The 19121-nt window shown below is 38.4% G+C and overlaps 1 protein-coding gene across 2 annotated transcripts in view; it reads right to left on the minus strand.

Annotated features, from left to right (window-relative positions):
* Window positions 1-19121, minus strand: part of BEND7 (BEN domain containing 7) — an 80500-nt gene that overhangs the window by 20532 nt on the left and 40847 nt on the right. For both annotated transcript variants that reach the window (XM_020809670.3, XM_020809669.3), the window contains exon 6: window positions 4860-5085. In XM_020809670.3, the coding sequence (XP_020665329.3) occupies window positions 4860-5085 (226 nt within the window). The remainder of the gene's footprint in view (window positions 1-4859; window positions 5086-19121) is intronic.

The following is a 19121-nucleotide window of genomic DNA, read 5'->3' on the forward strand; positions in this document are numbered from 1 at the left end:
TTTTTCAAAGCTGGAGAAATACAGAGAACTTCAGAAAGAAAACGGATCAAGCAACCAGACAGGAGAAATGCATAGCAGAATAAGATACAGTGGTGCCTCACATGACGACGATAATCCGTTTTGTCAAAATCGCTGTACAGCAAAATTGTCGTCATGTGAAAATAAAATCCCCATTGGAATGCATTGAAAACCGGTTAATGCGTTCCAATGGGAAAAATACCTGCTCGTCCAGTGAAGATCCTCCATAGGGCAGCCATTTTGTGAGTGCCGATCAGATGTTTTTAATGCCTGTCTTCCGAAACAAGGGTTGGAAAACAGCGGGAGGCCATTTTAGAAACCCAACGATCAGCTACAAAATCCCCACAGTCCAGAGAAAAAATGGTTCCCAAAGCAGGGACCTAATCATCGTTAAGCGAAAAAACCCATAGGAACCATCGTTTTGCTATCGCTATAGAGATCGCAAAAAAGTTGTCATCAAGTGATTTCGTCATCATGTGGGTTTCGTTGTAATGCGGGGCACCACTGTATAGTGTTTCATATAAAACTTGAGAATGGTTTAAGATAATTTTGAATTATTTAATGTAAGATCTGTCTGATATACAGCATCATAATGACAGCAAACTTTTTCCTCATAACTATCAATTTTCCAAGAGCAGGAAATCACACAGGAGGCATCAAATATATAGTCTCCCTTATATGTATATCCGACACAGTAGAAGACAATGTGTTGTGATACAAATCTAGATTTCAACTGCTAGTCTTCCAATGCAAGGCACCTAATTACTTAGAAATATATATAACAGTTTGATCTCCTAAGTCCTCAAGAGCCTTTACCATATTAAAAATGATTCAACGTAAGATGGCATTAGAATGCCAGAAATATTCTTCACTAACCATTTAAGCAGAACAGTAAACACTGTCTGAGAATCAGTGATGCAAATTGACACATTCAAATATATGAATATGAAATTTAAATGTATAAGCTTTTATTTTGTAAACTAGAATTATCATGGGCAACTATTTCATACTTATCTCAAGCTACTCTCAAGATTTATTGGTTCAACCAACATATAACAGAGGACAGACTGTATTTCTTTTATTAAAGGAAAGATTTCAGTAACCAAAAAATGGACATCACAATAACAACCCAAATGAGTCTATGCATTAAATTGTATCCATAATATTCTCCCAGAATCATTCATTATCACAGATGGGAGAGGCAAGTGCTAAGGCAAGAATGTGTTTGAAATCTGGTTTAGGAGCAAAGTAGGGAATGCTTCACACAGAACTCATTTAGATACACTGCATCTTTCTGGATGCTAATTTCCATATCCTTTGATGGGTCTCTTTGTAATCATAACAATTCCACATACAGAGGGATGACAAAGATGTTTCAGGCCTGGGTTGCTTAACAGTGGGAGATTTAACTCTCATTTTGGCTTCCCACTGGCCCAAAAACTGCAATACGAAGACTCTTGCTTACAATCTTCATCTAATTGATTTACTGGGCACAAATCCTGCTCAGTTTCTGGTAACAGAAAGAGAATCAGAAGTATGATTCTAAAAACAGCTGGAAGAGCTGTTAAATGAGCCTCTCTTGGCAATGATGTAAAAAAAAAGCCTTGTCATTCTTAAGGAGATCTCACACTGGCTGAGCTATCACAAGGAACAAATGGATCTATAGTATATCTTATAGAACTGCTCTTCAAAAATAAAATGAGCAAATAGAGCCAGGCAGAGTTAAGTTCCACAGGGTGCCATCCCTTGCTGTTCCCTTCTAGCAACAGAGTCCCTATCAAGCTTAGCAGAGTTCTCCCAGAAATATCATTCATGTGGTACCATAATGATAATAGAGTTCTCTTATTATGATAACAGTGCCTAGCAGTACCACCCCTGATATTATTAGCTGCTGAACGTAACCAAAGACAGAGAGAGTTTAGTATGTCAGAAATGTATTCCATAAAAGTTGTTTTATTTACTCCATGAGCTTGAAGTCTTCTTTCCACAGGCATATAATATATTACTTATTATGAAGCCTAAAACCAGTTGGTGGTTCCCTCTAGAGTAGACCCGCTGAATTAAAATGCTGAATGATGAGCCAAACTGCATATTTATGAAACAGATTTAATTAATCTACTCTAGCTGGGGCTACCAAATGAATTCTGGCCAAAATTTTGTTAAAGAACTGAAATATAACTACATTGACGTATTTTCAAACAATGACAACATTCTGAAATAGGAAGCTAGATGCTTCCACCAATTGATTTGAGCATTTTTCACTCCACGAGGTTAATACATCTACACTTAAACAAAATAAGACAGCTGGTTTGACTGGCCACTTATGTGCAACCTCTTCCCAACACAGCCTTTCTCCAAGATCTGTGCTTCTATACCTGGATTCATAACTAGGCCAAATTACTTAGAGTGGAGCTCCCATTTAAATTTACACTCTGATGAAGCATAATTATACAATAAATTGTGTGGTAAGTATCCTGCACAAGATACATTTAAATTTTACTGCAGCTCAGGGTATGAGAAACACTCAGAATCCTAACTATATATAAAGAACAACAGAATAGCTCTACATCAAACTTCATATACAGAATTAACAGGAAAGTGAAGAATGTCTAATTCTAACTAATTCTATATCCCTTCTACTACCACTCCATCTATGCAAAGATGCATATGGGTCAGAGTGCCATGTGGCTGTAGAGTGTACATCTCCAGTGGTCTCTGCATACTTTGATTCTGCACTGAATCCATCAAACCAAAAACAGGCTTAGCTCTTGTGTCATCATCGCTACTGCACCCATTCCCAATGAATCTAAGATATTGTGGTGGGGGAAGAATTAATTCATAAACAGACCTTTCAAAGGACTAGGGAACTACAGAACTGCACTAATAAAAATGCATGACATGCTTCACTAATCTCTAAGTATAAAAACTAATCTTATTTTGTTGACCCTAAGTAACATTTCATCAACCTCAGCCTTATATCTGAATACAATATTGAGTAATTTAGTTTTGTAAAAAAAATAAAAGCACTTCACAAAGAGCTGTATACTGCGTTTCCTTAAATGCTGATCTGCAAAGCACCACATCAAAGGGAAAAAAAATCAAAAACTAACTCTCAGTGGGACTGAGGCCCAGTGCAAATAGCTCACTGTGCAGAAAAATATGGATTGTGTTTTTTAACCAGCAAGTCAGGTACTCCATCTCTGAACGTTCCTCCATAAAAAAACCCTCCTTACTGTAAGTAGCCTGCTTATTTGTTTGTTTGTTTGTTTAGTAACTATATTTTTATACCACACCATTTAGTGGCCTTTCCACTACTCTGGGTGGTTTCCAGCAATTTAAAATAAACAGCCAACTCCACAGGTAGAGCATTACGTAAAGAGGCAGCCATCACAGAGGAGGCCCTCACTCGTGGTTGCAGACTTTCTGGCCTCTTTTGGGGTGGCCACCCATAGCATCAATGCCTGGGAGACATGAGTGGCATGGGATATTGATCTTAGAGAAAGGTGATCCAATAGGTTGTGAGGTCCCAAGTTTATGGCTTTATAGGTCAATGTTGATAGACTGTCTTCCTTGACATGCTGGTTTTCTATGTATAGTAATCTTTTCAAAGGACATAACATGTACCCTGTGGTAATATAAGCATGTATAATGCCAACCTAACATCTGAAGTGATGCAGTCCAGAAACAGGATTCAAAGTCTGAGGACCTACTGGCTCAGACCAGTTCATAGAAATGTTTAAGGATACATTTGCAGTTGAGAATAAGAGTAAGTATAACAGATTTAATAAGTCTCAAAATGAAATATAGCATACAATTAGTTACTATTATAAGACTACAGATATATGTGGGATAGGAAGCAACAGTTAGAACTGGATATGGAAAAACTGTTTGGTTCAAAATTGGGAAAGGAGTACGACAAGGCTGTTTATTGTCTTCCTGCTTATTTAACTTATATGCAGAATACTTCATGCGAAAGGCTGGACTGGATGAATCCCAAACCGGAATTAAGATTGCTGGAATATCAACAACCTCAGATATGCAGATGATATCACACTGGTGGCAGAAAGTGAGGAGGAATTAAAGAACCTCTTTATGAGGGTGAAAGAGGAGAGCACCAAAAAATGGTCCGAAGCTCAACATTAAAAAAAAAAAACCCTAAGATCATGGCCTCTGGTCCCATCACCTCCTGGCAAATAGAAGGGGAAGTTATGGAGGCAGTGACAGATTTTAGCTTCATGGGCTCCATGATCACTGCAGATGGTGACAGCAGCCACGAAATTAAAAGAGCCTGCTTCTTGGGAGGAAAGCGATGACAAACCTAGATAGCATTTTAAAAAGCAGGGACGTCACCTTGGCCACAAAGGTCTGCATAGTCAAAGCTATGGTTTTTCCAGTAGCGATGTATGGAAGTGAGAGCTGGACCATAAAGAAGGCTGACCGCAAAAGAATTGATGCTTTTGAATTGTGATGCTGGAGGAGACTCTTGAGAGTCCCCTGGACTGCAAGGAGAACAAACCTATCAATTCTGAAGGAAATCAACCCTGAGTGCTCACTGGAAGGACAGATCCTGAAGCTGAGGCTCCAATACTTTGGCCATCTCATAAGAAGAGAAGACTCCATGGAAAAGACACTTGGGAAAGTGTGAAGGCAAGAGGAGAAGGAGACGACAGAGGACAAGATGGCTTGACAGTGTCATCGAAGCTACCAACATGAATTTGACCCAACTCTGGGAGGCAGTGGAAGACAGGAAGGCCTGGCGTGCTCTGGTCCATGGGGTCACGAAGAGTCGAACACGACTTAACAGCTAAACAACAACAAAACAGATATATTATACACATTACCTTTTATTGCACCCACAATATTTTGGTCTAGTCCTTTTCGGTTATCATTGAGACCTCTTTTCCTCTTGCCATTGGGTAATGAATTGGCCAAGGTCTTGTCATCAAAAAATGCACACACCAACTTTCGAAACAGCAGGCTTCCTGAGCGAGTGTAATTGGCTAATATGGAGTCCAGTTGTGATTTAGGCATAACAACATCAAAGCCTTCTGCAAGTTGCACTTCTGGCTATCAAAAGAATATGAATATGTTATTAGCAGTTACTTCATAACATTTTTTTCCAAAAAAATAATGTCAGTGAGTACCCAGCCATTCACAGAAACATATACAGTGTTTCCTCGACAATAAGACAGGATCTTGTATTAATTTTTGCTCCAAAAATGCATTATTTTCAGGGGATGCTTTGTTTTACAGTCATGTCTTCTTCTGGTTGCTGCACAATGCTTCATAATGGTAGAGGGCAGGGTTTCACTTAACTGGGGTTTATTTTTGGGGGTAGGGCTTATATTACGAGCATCCTGAAAAATCATACTAGGGCTTATTTTCAGGTTAGGTCTTATTTTTAGGAAACAGGGTATACACATGAGGTCTTCCTGGCCCCACAACAGACTTCTGTTTCTCTGAAACAGTAGTTGTCAACAAGTATAACAAGATTCAGTATAAATATATATTACATCAATTACTGGCCCATTCATCATTATAATTACTAAAATTAATTAATAGAGCTGGAACAATCCCAGGCAGCTGGTTACTTGGACACCTATACAATTCCATATTCGCAATTACAACTTGGAAATATTTATTTAGTCCTGCACAGGACTGGTTCACTAACATATGATACTGCTTATTAGGAATTTGAAATCTGAATTATTATGGCTGCAATCTTACATTCCGTGACATATTTGAATCTCCCTGTATTTATATGTAAGCCAGGATTTTAAAAGCTATATATAAAAATCCAAGGCTAAAATTATATATACATTTTTCTAGAGATAAACTTGGGTGGATATGTTTTCAGGAGATAAACAAAAGGTGTGCGCTGAAAGTAACATTTGAAAAAGCAACGTAAGAGCACAAGCAGCATTACCTTTTTGCATGAACTTATACACCACATAGCCATCTGTCAATGTATTATGAAATTTCCCTGCCAATGGGAAAGTTCATAATCAACACACAAAACCAACAGTGTTCCTTGTTACCCATTCACTGCATTGACAATCACAGGCTGGGAACATGGAGGTTCCACTTAACCATAATGAGTAATACTAATCAACAGACCAAAAAGCTGTGAAATTGACTGATCCAGATCTTGATGAAAGTTACTTTTTAAAGGCTACATTTCTTAGAAGGTAAAGAAAAAAAATGAATGTTCATTTCCACATTCATCACTACAAACTGGTAACCAACACTGAACAATTTTTTCCTGTTTTAAAAGTTTAAAAAAGGAAGTAAATAGATCTCCAAACAATGCTGAGGTTGCCAAAATGGAATATCCTATGTTTTAAGTAAAGGAAATATTGCATGTTTCAGACTATGCTTATTCTTTTTGAACAAGTTACAGTTTTCTTAACTGCCCAGAGTAGACCTTGGTCTAGATGGGCGGGATAGAAATCAAATCAAATCAAATCAAATCAAATCAACAAACAAACAAACAAACAAACAAACAAACAAACAAACAAACACACACACACACACACACACACACACACACACACACACAATAGTGTAAAGCCATGCTACTGGAACTGGTGATAGAAGCCCAATGCCGATCCATGCCTCATACAGAGACCTAACAGGGATTTATGTGAAATCTCTGTATATTTTGATATGTGACCTTCTAGTATATTAGAAGAGTCGGACATGACTTAGCAACTAAACAACAAAGTATATTAGATCAGGAAGAGCACTTCTATTTGTCTCAAAATGTATCTGTCCATTCTGTCACTCATTCACATTCCTGTGTCAACATCCTTTATTCACAATATATTTACAAGGAAAACTGACTTCATATTTTCATGTGTTTTGCTTAGCCTTCTAAAATTTATTGATAAACAGAATTCTTGGCCAAACCCACTTCAAAAGTGGTAGTTCACTAACATAGCCATATAGTTGTCTAAATGTATCACCGCCACTGCTGGTCTCAAGACTTGCAGGTCGGTTTAAACCAGACACCATTATCCCAGTTTTATTCATAAGGATTGCTCCCTTCAGGCTTCTGCCTATATAATCCTTTCCCTAATCTTCCTACTTTTTTGTTGTCTTCCCTCAGTCAACCTGTCACCTGATGCATTTCAGACCTCCTGAAGACAGGTTTCTTTCTCATTAGAAAATTCAGACTACCTGTGAAGACAACAGCACATACTTTGCTTGCGGAAATTCTTCTCGTGTATTATATACAAATGGTTTAAGGAAGCGATCCTCCCATTGCCACCTGATCTCTATCAATACAAGGTGTGCCTTCTCTTTCTACAGCTACTGATAATATATGCACCATGTATCTTTAAGCAGCAAAACAAATTGTCGTTCCATGCAAACATAGCTCACAGAAGTGGATTTGAAATTTTTCAATAATTGGTTAGGAGGCTATACTTCAATCCACCCATCAACAACCACATGCCTTGACTAAGGTAGGCTATATCTTAATCTTCTTCTCAATAGACATATGACCCAACTGAGGTAATTTGTAAGCATGTCTTTCACTGTTTAAGGAAATGGGAGTACACTTTTCCCTTGAACTGCACAGGCTTGAGCAGCATGTTTTTTTTTCAATACACAAATATTCCAATAAATAATTGAATGAATATTTTAATAAATAAAGAAATAATAAATGTAATGCTGAAAATCATCTCCAGGGCGTGGCCTAAGAAAGATGGGTATTAGTTGGTGGTGAGGCAGCCCCCCTGTCCAATGGTGGCAACTCAGCTAGACCCCTCCCCTGGCATAGTGACTCCACATGGTGGCTGGGGAGGATGCTGGGGCATACTGTACAGTTAATACAATAAACCCATCTGTTCTGTATGTTTGTATGAGAGAGGATACTGTTTATGCTTTATAGTTAAGTTTTGGGAGGCATAATAGTTACACCTGGATCTTGAACTGCATAGGGATCCAGCACCCCTAACCTCAGCATTGTTGAAGGGAGAAATGCAGTTACTCCCATTTTCATATTGCCTTATTTATAGAGCTTGGAGTAAGTAACTGTGGTTTAACACACAAGGGCCAGAATCCTACTAAAGTTTACATAATGTTAGCAGAATGTTCACATAACTTGCTATGGCTGATCATGGCCAACCGACATGATGTTCAAGCATGTCTTGATCATGTCCTGGTAATGTTCCCCACAGCACAACCAAGATGTGTTTCCTTCACACCTTGTCAATTACCTGCTGCAAGTTATGCAAAACATAGGTGAACATCAACTATTCAAACTAAAACTACAACAAAATAAAAGATTAAATTAAAACAGATTCTAGCTAAAGAATATCCCTCCTGCATATGCTATGTCACTATGCCTAGGTTATTTACTCAGACTGTAATGGAAACACTCTGATGAGTGTAGTTTTTCATTATAAAGAAAAATATGCCAAGAGCTTGTCAGGAGACAAGGTCCTATGGTCAACAACAGAGGTGGTAGAGCTGAGAATAAAAAATTCATTTTCTCATAGCAGATCTCTATCCACTCTCAGCCTTTTTTTTTTTTTTTTGCACTTAACAATAAAAATAGAGGCATTGATTGATGTGGATGAGAAATTGCTTTCTGTGTACAGCTGTGAATTTTCCCTCTCTCACTGATTGATATTACCTATGCATAATTAAAGGACATGCTCTGTAATGACTGGCACAAAGTAAAACTTTCCAGTGATCAGCCTATCACACGATAATAGCGATAATCATGGGAACAATATGATATTGAACCTATCTATTAAAAAACCAGTGTTCTTGTACTACAGAAGACAGATATATGTTTGTACAATAAGAGCTCTTCACAGGCAATCCATGCCCTCAATTAGAGATCCAATTAATGTTATTTGTAGGTTTGTGTGTGTGCATTTTATAAATGAATCAGTCTGTACGCCAGTCACATAATTTGAAAATAAAATGCTGATTTATTCCAAATTCCTTCAGTAGTGAATTATTCTTCAATTGCAAGCAATCAGTATCCAATTGAGTTTCACAGGGACATCTCCAAGTATGATTTATAGCCAAATAGAGTTTGCTAACATAAAATAATCAAGGCAATGGTGTACATAATTAACACAAATGAGAGAACTGCCAAAACTTTTAAATGCTAAAATTAGGAAGCAGCAAATTACATTTTATTCTAGGCATTTGGGATTAAAATAGATCTCCTTTTCCAATTCTATACAAGTTACTTTATTTATATATAAACAAACATTTACTTCTAGGAAACATAATACACTTGTAGATTCCTGATCACAAAGGACAAATCCTATTATGCTAGATCCCTATGCAGAGGTTGTTGTTATGCGCCATCGAGTCATTTTATGGCAACCCTATGAATGAGTGACCTCCAATATGTCCTGTCCTTAGTAGTCCTGCTCAGCTCTTTTAACCTCAAGTGTCTGGGTTTCTTTAGGGAGTCAATCCATCTCAAATTTGATCTTCCTTTTTTCCTTCTTATGTTCAATCTTCCCCAGCTTTATTTTTTTTACATACTGCCCTATTGCTGCAAGCACTGCTCTGGGCATTTTACAAGTTAAAACTTAAAAATCCCACGTACCCCACATAACAGTACAACAACAATATAGCAATTTTGAAAAAAAAAACTGTACAAAAAAGAAAAGAACAAGAAAAGAAAAGAAAAAATATTAATGTTAATAGCATCTGGGAGATTCACTCCATTAAAAGCAGCTTTCAATATTTCAGTTTTTAACAATTTCCTGAATGTAAGAAGGGAAAGAGCCTGTCATCTCTCTGTTGGTAACCTGTTCCAGAGATTGGGGGCCACGATTGAGAAAGACTGATTCCATATCTTGGCTTTTCTGGGCCCCCTGAATGTGGTCATTTTAACAACACAGATTGAGAGGAGTGGGTGAAACGGGTAGCTGATTTCTGAGATAGACTTTCCAGCAAGTATCAAGATCCTAAACTGTTAAGGGCTTTATAAGTCATAACCAGCACATTGAAATGAGCACAGAATTTATTTTATTTTATTTTAATTCGTGTCCCATGCCCATTAGTGTCACAGCACTACAGTGGGGTCTTGACTTGAGAACTTAATCCGTATTGGAAGGCAGTTCTCAAGTCAAAAAGTTCTCAGGTCAAATCTGCATTTCCCATAGGAATGCATTGAAAACCATTTGATCCGTATCTGCTCTTTTCCGTCCATAGAAACTAATGGGAAGCTGCTATTCCGCCTTCGACCACTAGAGGGGGATATTTTGTTAATTTTTTTTCTTGGGTCAAGAAAGGTTCAGGGAAGGCAGGGAAAATACAGTCCAGGCAGTACAGTACCAGGCAGTCCGAAGACTGTCTCCCAATCCACTCTCTAAACGCTGGGAGGAGTGAGGAAGCAGACAGGCACCCTTTTCACTGGCCAACAGTTAACTGAAAGTTCAAATTTTGCACTTTCCCTGCCTCCCATGTGGGTTTTTTCAGTTCTTAACTCAAATCTAAGTATGTAAGTCAAGTCAATATTTTCCTATGAGAGTGGTTCTTAAGTCAAAATGTTGTTAACTCGAGCCGTTCTTAAGTCAAGACCCCACTGTACTCTGGATGGGCTACAACTTGTAAAATACAAAACACAAATGAAAATAGAAATATTAAAACCGATAACAATAACCCAGAAAAAAAAAGAAACAGATGGCACCAACTTATCTCAGAGCGGATGGAGGAAAAGAGGGGAGGGAAAAAGAGGAGAGGAGAGAAAAGAAGGGGGGGGGAAGGTGGTCAGTTGGGGTCAGTGTTGATAGCCTCCCTGAAAAAAGTGGAACTCCTTCGGAAGCTAGTTACATAAAATTGGAGCCACCGCAAAGAAGGCCCTACCTCTTGTAGAGGATTTATGGGCCTCCCTCGGGGGGGAGAAACTGACATGGAACCCACGAAGGTGCACCAGAACAACCCCCAGCCCGGTGCTGGTCCATGGCCTGAGCCGGACCGGGCTATGGAGACAGACCTCCTGCCCCATCCCCCACACAGCTGATTTGCATATGCCCATGCGCACGCTGCAGTACCGTTTGCACATGCGCACATGTCATGCTGTTCGCACAAGCGCAGGGGGTGCCCCGCCTTTCCCAGCCGGTCCACGGGGTGAAAAAGTTTGGGGACCCCTGGGATATATGATTATATTTTCTAGTCCCAGAAATCAATCTTGACTGCCACATTTTGGACCTGCTGAAGTTTTGGTATTGTTTTCAAGGATAGCCTTTATTGTCCTTTTCAAAGAATTCTTCCTTCTCATTATGTGTCCTACGTAGGACAGCTTCTCTTTCATAATTTTTGCCTCTAGGGATATTTCAGGCTTGATTTGATCTAGGACCCACTTGTTTGTCTTTTTGGCAATCCAGAGTACAGTATCTGCAAAGCTGTCCTCCAGCACCCTATTTCAAATGAATCAATTTTTTCGTCACTGTTCTTTATTGTCCATGTCTCACACCCATACATGGCAATCAAAAATACAAAAGTGTGGATGATCTTGGTCTTCATCTCCAGTGACACAACCTTATACTTGATTATTTTCTCTAATTCCTACATTGCTGCCCTTCTGAGTCTCACTCTTGTTCTGATTTTCTGGCTGCAGTCTCCATTTCAACTGATGATTGAACCAAGGTATACAAAAACTTTTAGCATTTCACTTTCTTCATTATCAGCATTAAAGGTGTGTAGTTCTTCTGTAGCCATGATTTCTGTCTTCTTCAGCAGTTCTTAACCTTATATTTATCATGGACACCCTTTAACTATCTTTTGTTGCTATTGGCCACCAAGATTTAAAAGATTTAAAATTCTAAAGTGCATCAATATTTATTTAACATTTTTCATGAAGGGTCTTCAAATTTGGAAATAAGGGAGAAATAAGTTAATCTCTGAATGCACCCCCCTGATTATAATATTTTTATGGGAATGATTCCATACAATTAATACATATTAAGAAGAAGAAGAGGAAGAGGATTCTCGCTGGAGAACTGAAATTACAAGCACATAAAATCATTACTATGACACACCTGACATGAATATAATTTGTACAAAATTGTACCTCACTAAATGCAAGTTGGGTGGAGAAAAAGGAAACATATTATATTTATACAATTATAATTAATGAGAAAGCTGTTGCTGCATTTCATTTACAAGCCTTATTATATTGGGCTTAATAGCTGAAACCTGTAGTATGAGTTCTGACTATGTGTTTCAAAGGGTTCTTATACTTCTTTTTACGATAAAGAAGAGCAGAGGATGAATTTTGTATATGTCAATAAGTATGTCAAAATACATCAATACTTTCATAGCCCTCTTTGTTAGTTCTGAAAAATGATTGTAGATGAGCCCAGAAATTTGGAAGGGATTGTTCCTTGAACTGCAGTTTCAGAGCACCATCCGTGGATATTTCTACGAGTTTGTCTTCATCCGCTGCTGTGAGCCCCTGTAGTTCATCCACATTAACTGAAAATGGATCTTTAATCCAGTTTTTACTTGCATCAGAAACAAGAAAATATTCACAGAAACTATGCTGCAAATCTTCCAAATGTTGTGTGATAAGGGTTGTGTCCTCCTCAGACAACTCTTTGTTGGTGGAACCAAGAAAACTTGTGAGGTTTAGAAATGTCTCATTGTTTTGGTTCAACATGCGATGATGCAGCAATTCCAACTTTCGATCTTTGCTCTGCTCTTGTCTTCAACTTCAAAAACTGAAACCTTTTCTCCTTGAAGATTTAAGTTGAGCGTATTTAAATAGATGAAGATACCTGGCAGATACGCTAATTTGACTAACCAGGAAAAATCCATCAAACAATTACTGAGATGAAGTTACTTCTCCATGAGGAATAATCTTATTCTGTCTCTCAATTCCCGAAAATAAGACAGAAGTAGCAGAAATCCAAGAAGAAACATGATCACAAAGTCTGTCCACTCACTCACTCACCCTGACATTGACTGACTCCGACTCTCATTCCCCACGGCTTATGAATATCTGAGCAGTAGCAAGTGTGCAGAAATATTAGTTATTTGCTATCAAGCAGTTATTTTCATAACTGATTCTTACTTCTGTTTGTTTTTAATGGCAGCGGTAGGTTAGAAAAGCCAAGTTTTATACAAACACGTAAGGGAAATTAAGATTTTTCTTTCTTTCTTTCTTTCTTTCTTTCTTTCTTTCTTTCTTTCTTTCTTTCTTTCTTTCTTTCTTTCTTTCTTTCTTTCTTTCTTTCTTTCTTTCTTTCTTTCTATTTTAACTGCAAAAGATTATTACATTTCTTCAAGCCTTTGCAGACCCTCTGTAAGGACAGGAGTCCGTAGACTATGGGTTAAAAACCTATGGTCTTCTTCAAGTTCAGCTACAGTCCTGTATTGGTACTTTGTTCTTTCACTTTCAACAGCAGTTGTTTCAAGTCATTGTTGCTTTCTGCCAGTAAAATGGTATTATCTGCATATCTTAAATTACTGATGTTTCTTCCACAATTTTCACTCCTCCTTCACCTGAATCTATTCTGCCTTTCCATACGATAGAAATGCATGTGCAGACAGACTGGACAGATAAAAGAATAAAATGCACTCTTGCCTAACACCTTTACCTACAGCAAACCATTTTGTCTCTACATATTCTGTCACAACAGTAGTTTCTTGTCTAAAATATTGGTTACACATCAGGATAATCAAGTGTTGAGGCACAGCCATTTCTTTCAGAGCAACCCATAGTTTCTCATGATCTATATAGTCAAAGGTTTTGCTGTAGTCTATAAATCATAAACTGATCTTCTGAAACTCTTTGGTGTGTTCCAGTAGCCAGCAGATATTTGTAATATGATCTCAAGTGCTTCTTCCTTTTCAGAATTCAGCTTGAACATCAGGAACTTGTTCCTCCATACAGTGGGGTCTTGACTTGAGAACTTATTCCGTATTGGAAGGCGGTTCTCAAGTCAAAAAGTCTGTAAGTCAAGTCTCCATTGACCTACAGTGCATTGAAAACTGATTAATCCCGTAACAGGCCGTTTTTGTTCCATTTTGGTTTTTTTCTGCTCTGTAAGTCAAATCTCAGTCTGCAAGTCAAACCTAAATTTTGCAGCCCGAGAAGTCTGTAAAAGTCTGTAAGTCATGCTGTCTGTAAGTCAAGGGTCCACTGTACAAGGTAAAAGCCTTTGTTGCGAGATCTTGAGCATCACTTTGCTTGCATGGGGAAGACCAAATGGGCAGGGTATAAATCAATCAATCAATCAATCAATCAAATAAATAAATAAATAAATAAATAAATAAATAAATAAATAAATAAATAAATAAATAAATAAATAAATAAATAAATAAATAAATAGATCCCTGCACTCCTCGGCATCTCCTTTCTTATGGAATGGAATGTATAGGAATTTTTAGCATGTATACATTAATGAAACAGCGATGTCTACGTTGGCTTGGGCATGTCGTGAGAATGGCTGATGGCTGAATTCCAAAAGATCTCTTGTATGGAGAATTAGTGCAGGGAAATCACCCCAGAGGGAGACCACAGCTGTGATACAAGAATATCTGCAAGTGGGATCTGAAGGCTTTAGGAATGGACCTCGACAGATGGGAAACCTTGACATCTGAGCGTTCAGCCTGGAGGCAGGCGGTGCATCATGGCCTCTCTCGTTTTTAAGAGACACTTGTCCAGCAGGCCGAGGCAAAGAGGCAGTCCCGAAACCAGCAAAATCAGGGAGCTAGATGGGGGACAGATTGTATTTGTCTTCAGTGTGGAAGGGATTGTCACTCTCGAATTGGCCTTCTCAGCCACACTAGACACTGTTCCAAGACCTCCATTCAGAGCACATTACTATAGTCTCTCAAGACTGAAGGATGCCTAATCTAATCTAATCTGTGGGCCACTGTTTTGTTTTCAATATTTGTCGACATATTCTTGTTAGGATTTTGACAGATCCAGTCTCTGTAGCTTGAAATAGTTCTATTTGTATTCCGTCTACCCCAGAGGATTTCTTTCTTTTTAGTAATCCCAGTAAACACAGAGGGGTGTACTTCTGGATTTACACTGTTAAATCAATTTGGACAAATCTGTAGGCCAAACTGTATATTATGTTGTTCATGATTTTAAAAATTATTTGAATATGCCGCTTCTATTTTGAAGAAGCACCACATAGCCCCAATCAAGAATGTGTGCTTGATCTCAGCAGAAGACCCAGAGGAGTTTCCTGCCGAATATCCCCGTCTATTTGCATACAGCCCTTATCTGTTCAATCTGCACGCATTCTCACAAATAGTAAAATATTCTGTAACCATTCTCATAAACAGTAAAATATTTTTAAATACACTTTTAAAAAACAGGAATAACAAAAATGTACACTGGCCCTCTCTAATCACAACACCCAATCATGTAGAGAACTGGGATACTTGGAAGTCACTTGATAGCTTACGGACTAGAGTTGACAGAAGTAAGGTGAAACCAGGAGAATAAAAGTTTTGCACCCACACAGTTCTATATGAATGCAGAAAGAATGGGCAATGTCACAGCTACATCATTCTACTCTCTGGCTCCCAAAGCCCCTGTTGTTGCCCATTATTGGAAGGAAGTTCTCTAATATACTTTTTAAAGCTTTACCATTTCATTTTTGCAAGCCAGTTTGTATTTTATATGTGTTCATATACAGACTGTTGCTTAATTTTACACTGCATTCTATTAATTGCATTGTGGTGCTTCTAATACAGTAAAGATCAGTGCATGGAGACCCACTTGTACTAAATTGCTCATCCTCCATGGATCAAATTCACCTCAGTAATGAGCTAAGTGGGAAGCAGAATTTGAAAAAGTTCCTTTTCTGGACGACAACGCCCAGAATCCCCTGGCCACTATACAGTGTAAAACAGCAACTTTTTCAAGATCTGACTTTATATAAGCAATATCATCCTATGTACCATCAACTGAAAAACTGAAATCACAATACTATTTCAACTTTCAAGTCTACAGTGCTGCAAGGGTTAAAATAGTGAGAGAATGTATAAAACCCCTTTGAATACTGAAAAGTATTATATGTGTGCTAGTTATAATAGTGATTACCATAATCTCCTGCAGGTATTGGCATCCCTATTTGTTATAACATAGAGATTCAAAACTAGGGTGGGTTACTTAAATCAGATCTGAATGTCACCCTGAAAACAAATCAGCCATCATAGTGCTGTAGCTAATCCATGTATTTCCTATCAAGCAAAAAGAAAAAAAAAATAAAGAAGAAAACAACATTGTAGCACTTTAAAGACTAACTGTTATATTTTATATAACAAGTCCGATTCTTCGTAATTTACATATAAAGCATATAAACTGAATAGAAAACACTTGCAACAAAGTGTTGCACTGTGGAGCATTCTAGTTCAGTGTTTGTTGTGGGTTTTTCGGGCTCTTTGGCCGTGTTCTTCCTAATGTTTCGCCAGTCTGTGGCCGGCATCTTCAGAGGACAACACTCTGTGCTCTGGTGTAGTTTGTTTGGGAGTTGAGTATTTATGGCTGGGAGATCAGCTTTTGTCCTTTCAGGACAAAAATACTGGACAATACCAGCAAGCATTACGTTAGACTGCACAGGGAAGCCATTGAAATCCACAAGCACCAACAGAACTTCAACAAAAAAGAGGAAAGTTTGAAACTCAACAAAACTTGGCTCCCAGCTCTGAAAAATACAGTGTGCAAAAAGTAAACAAACTCTACCCAGCTACAAGGACCAGGGATCACTACACACAAAAGACCAGTTAATGACAACCATCAATCACAGTGACAGATAATCTCTCCTCCTTATCACAACAATACACCCACAACAAAACACACTAATCATCCATCTCCTGAAAAGGACAAAAGCTGATCTTCCAGCCATAAATACTCAGCTAACAAACAAACCACACCAGAGCACAGAGCGCTGTCCTCTGAAGATGCCGACCACAGAGACTGGTGAAACGTTAGGAAGAACAACCGTCAGAACATGGCCAAAGAGCCCGAAAAACCCACAACAACCATTAGATCCCGGCCATGAAAGCCTTCACGAATACATTCTAGTTCAGGTTTCCAGTCATACCATTCCAAGCTTCTTTTCCTCTGGGTTTTTGCTTTCCCTCTTGAACAGTTAATTATGCCTACAAAGCCTTGTTAGGCTGTTTCAGATAAGCCCTGTAAGGATTTTTCTACAGGTATAATACAGGTATTACATTATTTTGATTTTAAAAAATTAAATTTCCAATAGCAGACATTCAAATTGATTCACGTTTCCCCTAAACCTGGTAATAACTTATCTTACTGAGCGAGGATGCTGCTGCTTGGACTATATAAGGATCAACACTCAAACGAAACAAGTTTGCTATTAATATAAAGCAGGGGTGGCCATGTTTTTTTCCCCGGCGGCTATTTTGAAACCGCCAGTCAGCTGTGCGAAAATGGGGGCTTTGCGATGATCGCTTCCCTGCGATCATCGCAAATCGAAAATACCCCATAGAGAACATCTCAAAGCGATCGCTTTTGCGATCGCAAAAACAGCATCACTAAGTGATTTTGTCACTAAACGGAGCAATCGCTAAGCGAGGCACCACTGTATTCACTGATAACTTCCAAATGAATTGGGACATATCTGTTCAGAGCTATATGATGAAAATTGGTGTCCATCCCCATGCCCTTTCAGTATATGGATTAGACCAGGCAAAAGACACACAAAAATACCTGTTAAGCAGAGAACTGAGGATACTGAGCACCAATCAGATCTTCCCAGCCTACAAAACACTATGGCAAGGGCCTATATTTAAAATGTTATAGAACCAGCTAATTAGCTAACATTGCTGGAAATAAAAGGGTTTAGGAGAGCTTTTACTCTGGAAGTACAAGAATGTCCCACTTACTGAGAGGTTGTGTTCCTGCTCCCTTGGCAAGGTCTAGTCCATGGAGCACATATTTTTCCACTGCCCGCGTTATGTAGTAGCACAAAATCAGATTATTACCCCATTGATTGAAAACATATCTGGCCAATCAGAGAAAACTAGACTTGAGTATCTTCTCTCAGACATGGATAGTAAGATGTCATACAAGGTAGCTGGGTTCTGTCTGGCGATTCTCAAGTTTCAGAAATTTCCTCATACTTGCCTCTGATATTGGTATGGCTTTGAATTGCTTGTATACTTGTTCGTTTTATGTCTATGTTTGATGTTTTTACATATTGCAGAGACAGTGTGGATCTGGGTTGTCCACTTCTCTGTATAACAAGTCTAAGGATTGTAAATAAAGAATTGATTGACTGATTGACTACAGAAGAACTACACAACTTTAATGCTGACAATGAATAAATTGAAATAGAGGTTTGGTCTATCCTAGTTCATTCACCAATCCAAATGTAGCCAATTAGAGGAAGATTGAGAAGGGTAGCAATGAAGGAATTAGAAAAGATCATCAAGTGTAAGAATTGTGGAGAAAATGTGTGTGAGGAAATTGAGTGTGGCCTTAAATAAGGAGAAGGAATAAAATGTTTCCATTTCCTTACAGTTCTTCATTGATAAAAGCAAACATCATATTGTGTAAAACTGTTAACTTGTTACATCACTGAGCTTAACTGGTTAACTAGCTTCTTTACTGACTAATTAACTGGTTACATAGCTGACAGAACACATAACTAACTGTTTTCAGACTTGACTGCTAACACTGACAGATTCCTGACTGGAAATAAGGCAGGTGGAGAGAGAACTATTGCTGTTACTGGATTGATTAACATTCACTGAAACTCCTAGACAAACCCTCTTAAAGGTATCATATGTAGATTGCAATACAGTGGTGCCTCGCAAGACGAACGCCTCGCGAGACAAAAAACCCGCAAGACAAATGGTTTTTGTGATCGCTATTGTGCCTCGCAAGACGGCTTCTTCTATGGCCGTGGTCTGCAAGATGAATGTTTTTCACAAGACCGATGCCTCACAAGACGAAAATAATTTATTCGACTTGCAAGGTTCCCATAGGAATACATTGCAATGCATTCCTATGGGAAACCGCTTTTCGCAAGATGAAAATTTTGCAAGACAGCGCTACTTGTGGAACAAATTACTTTCATCTTGCGAGGCACCACTGTATATCCAACAAGGATATGTCACTGGAGACG

The sequence above is a fragment of the Pogona vitticeps genome, chromosome 5 (genome assembly GCF_051106095.1).
Source record: "Pogona vitticeps strain Pit_001003342236 chromosome 5, PviZW2.1, whole genome shotgun sequence".
Lineage (NCBI taxonomy): Eukaryota > Metazoa > Chordata > Lepidosauria > Squamata > Agamidae > Pogona > Pogona vitticeps.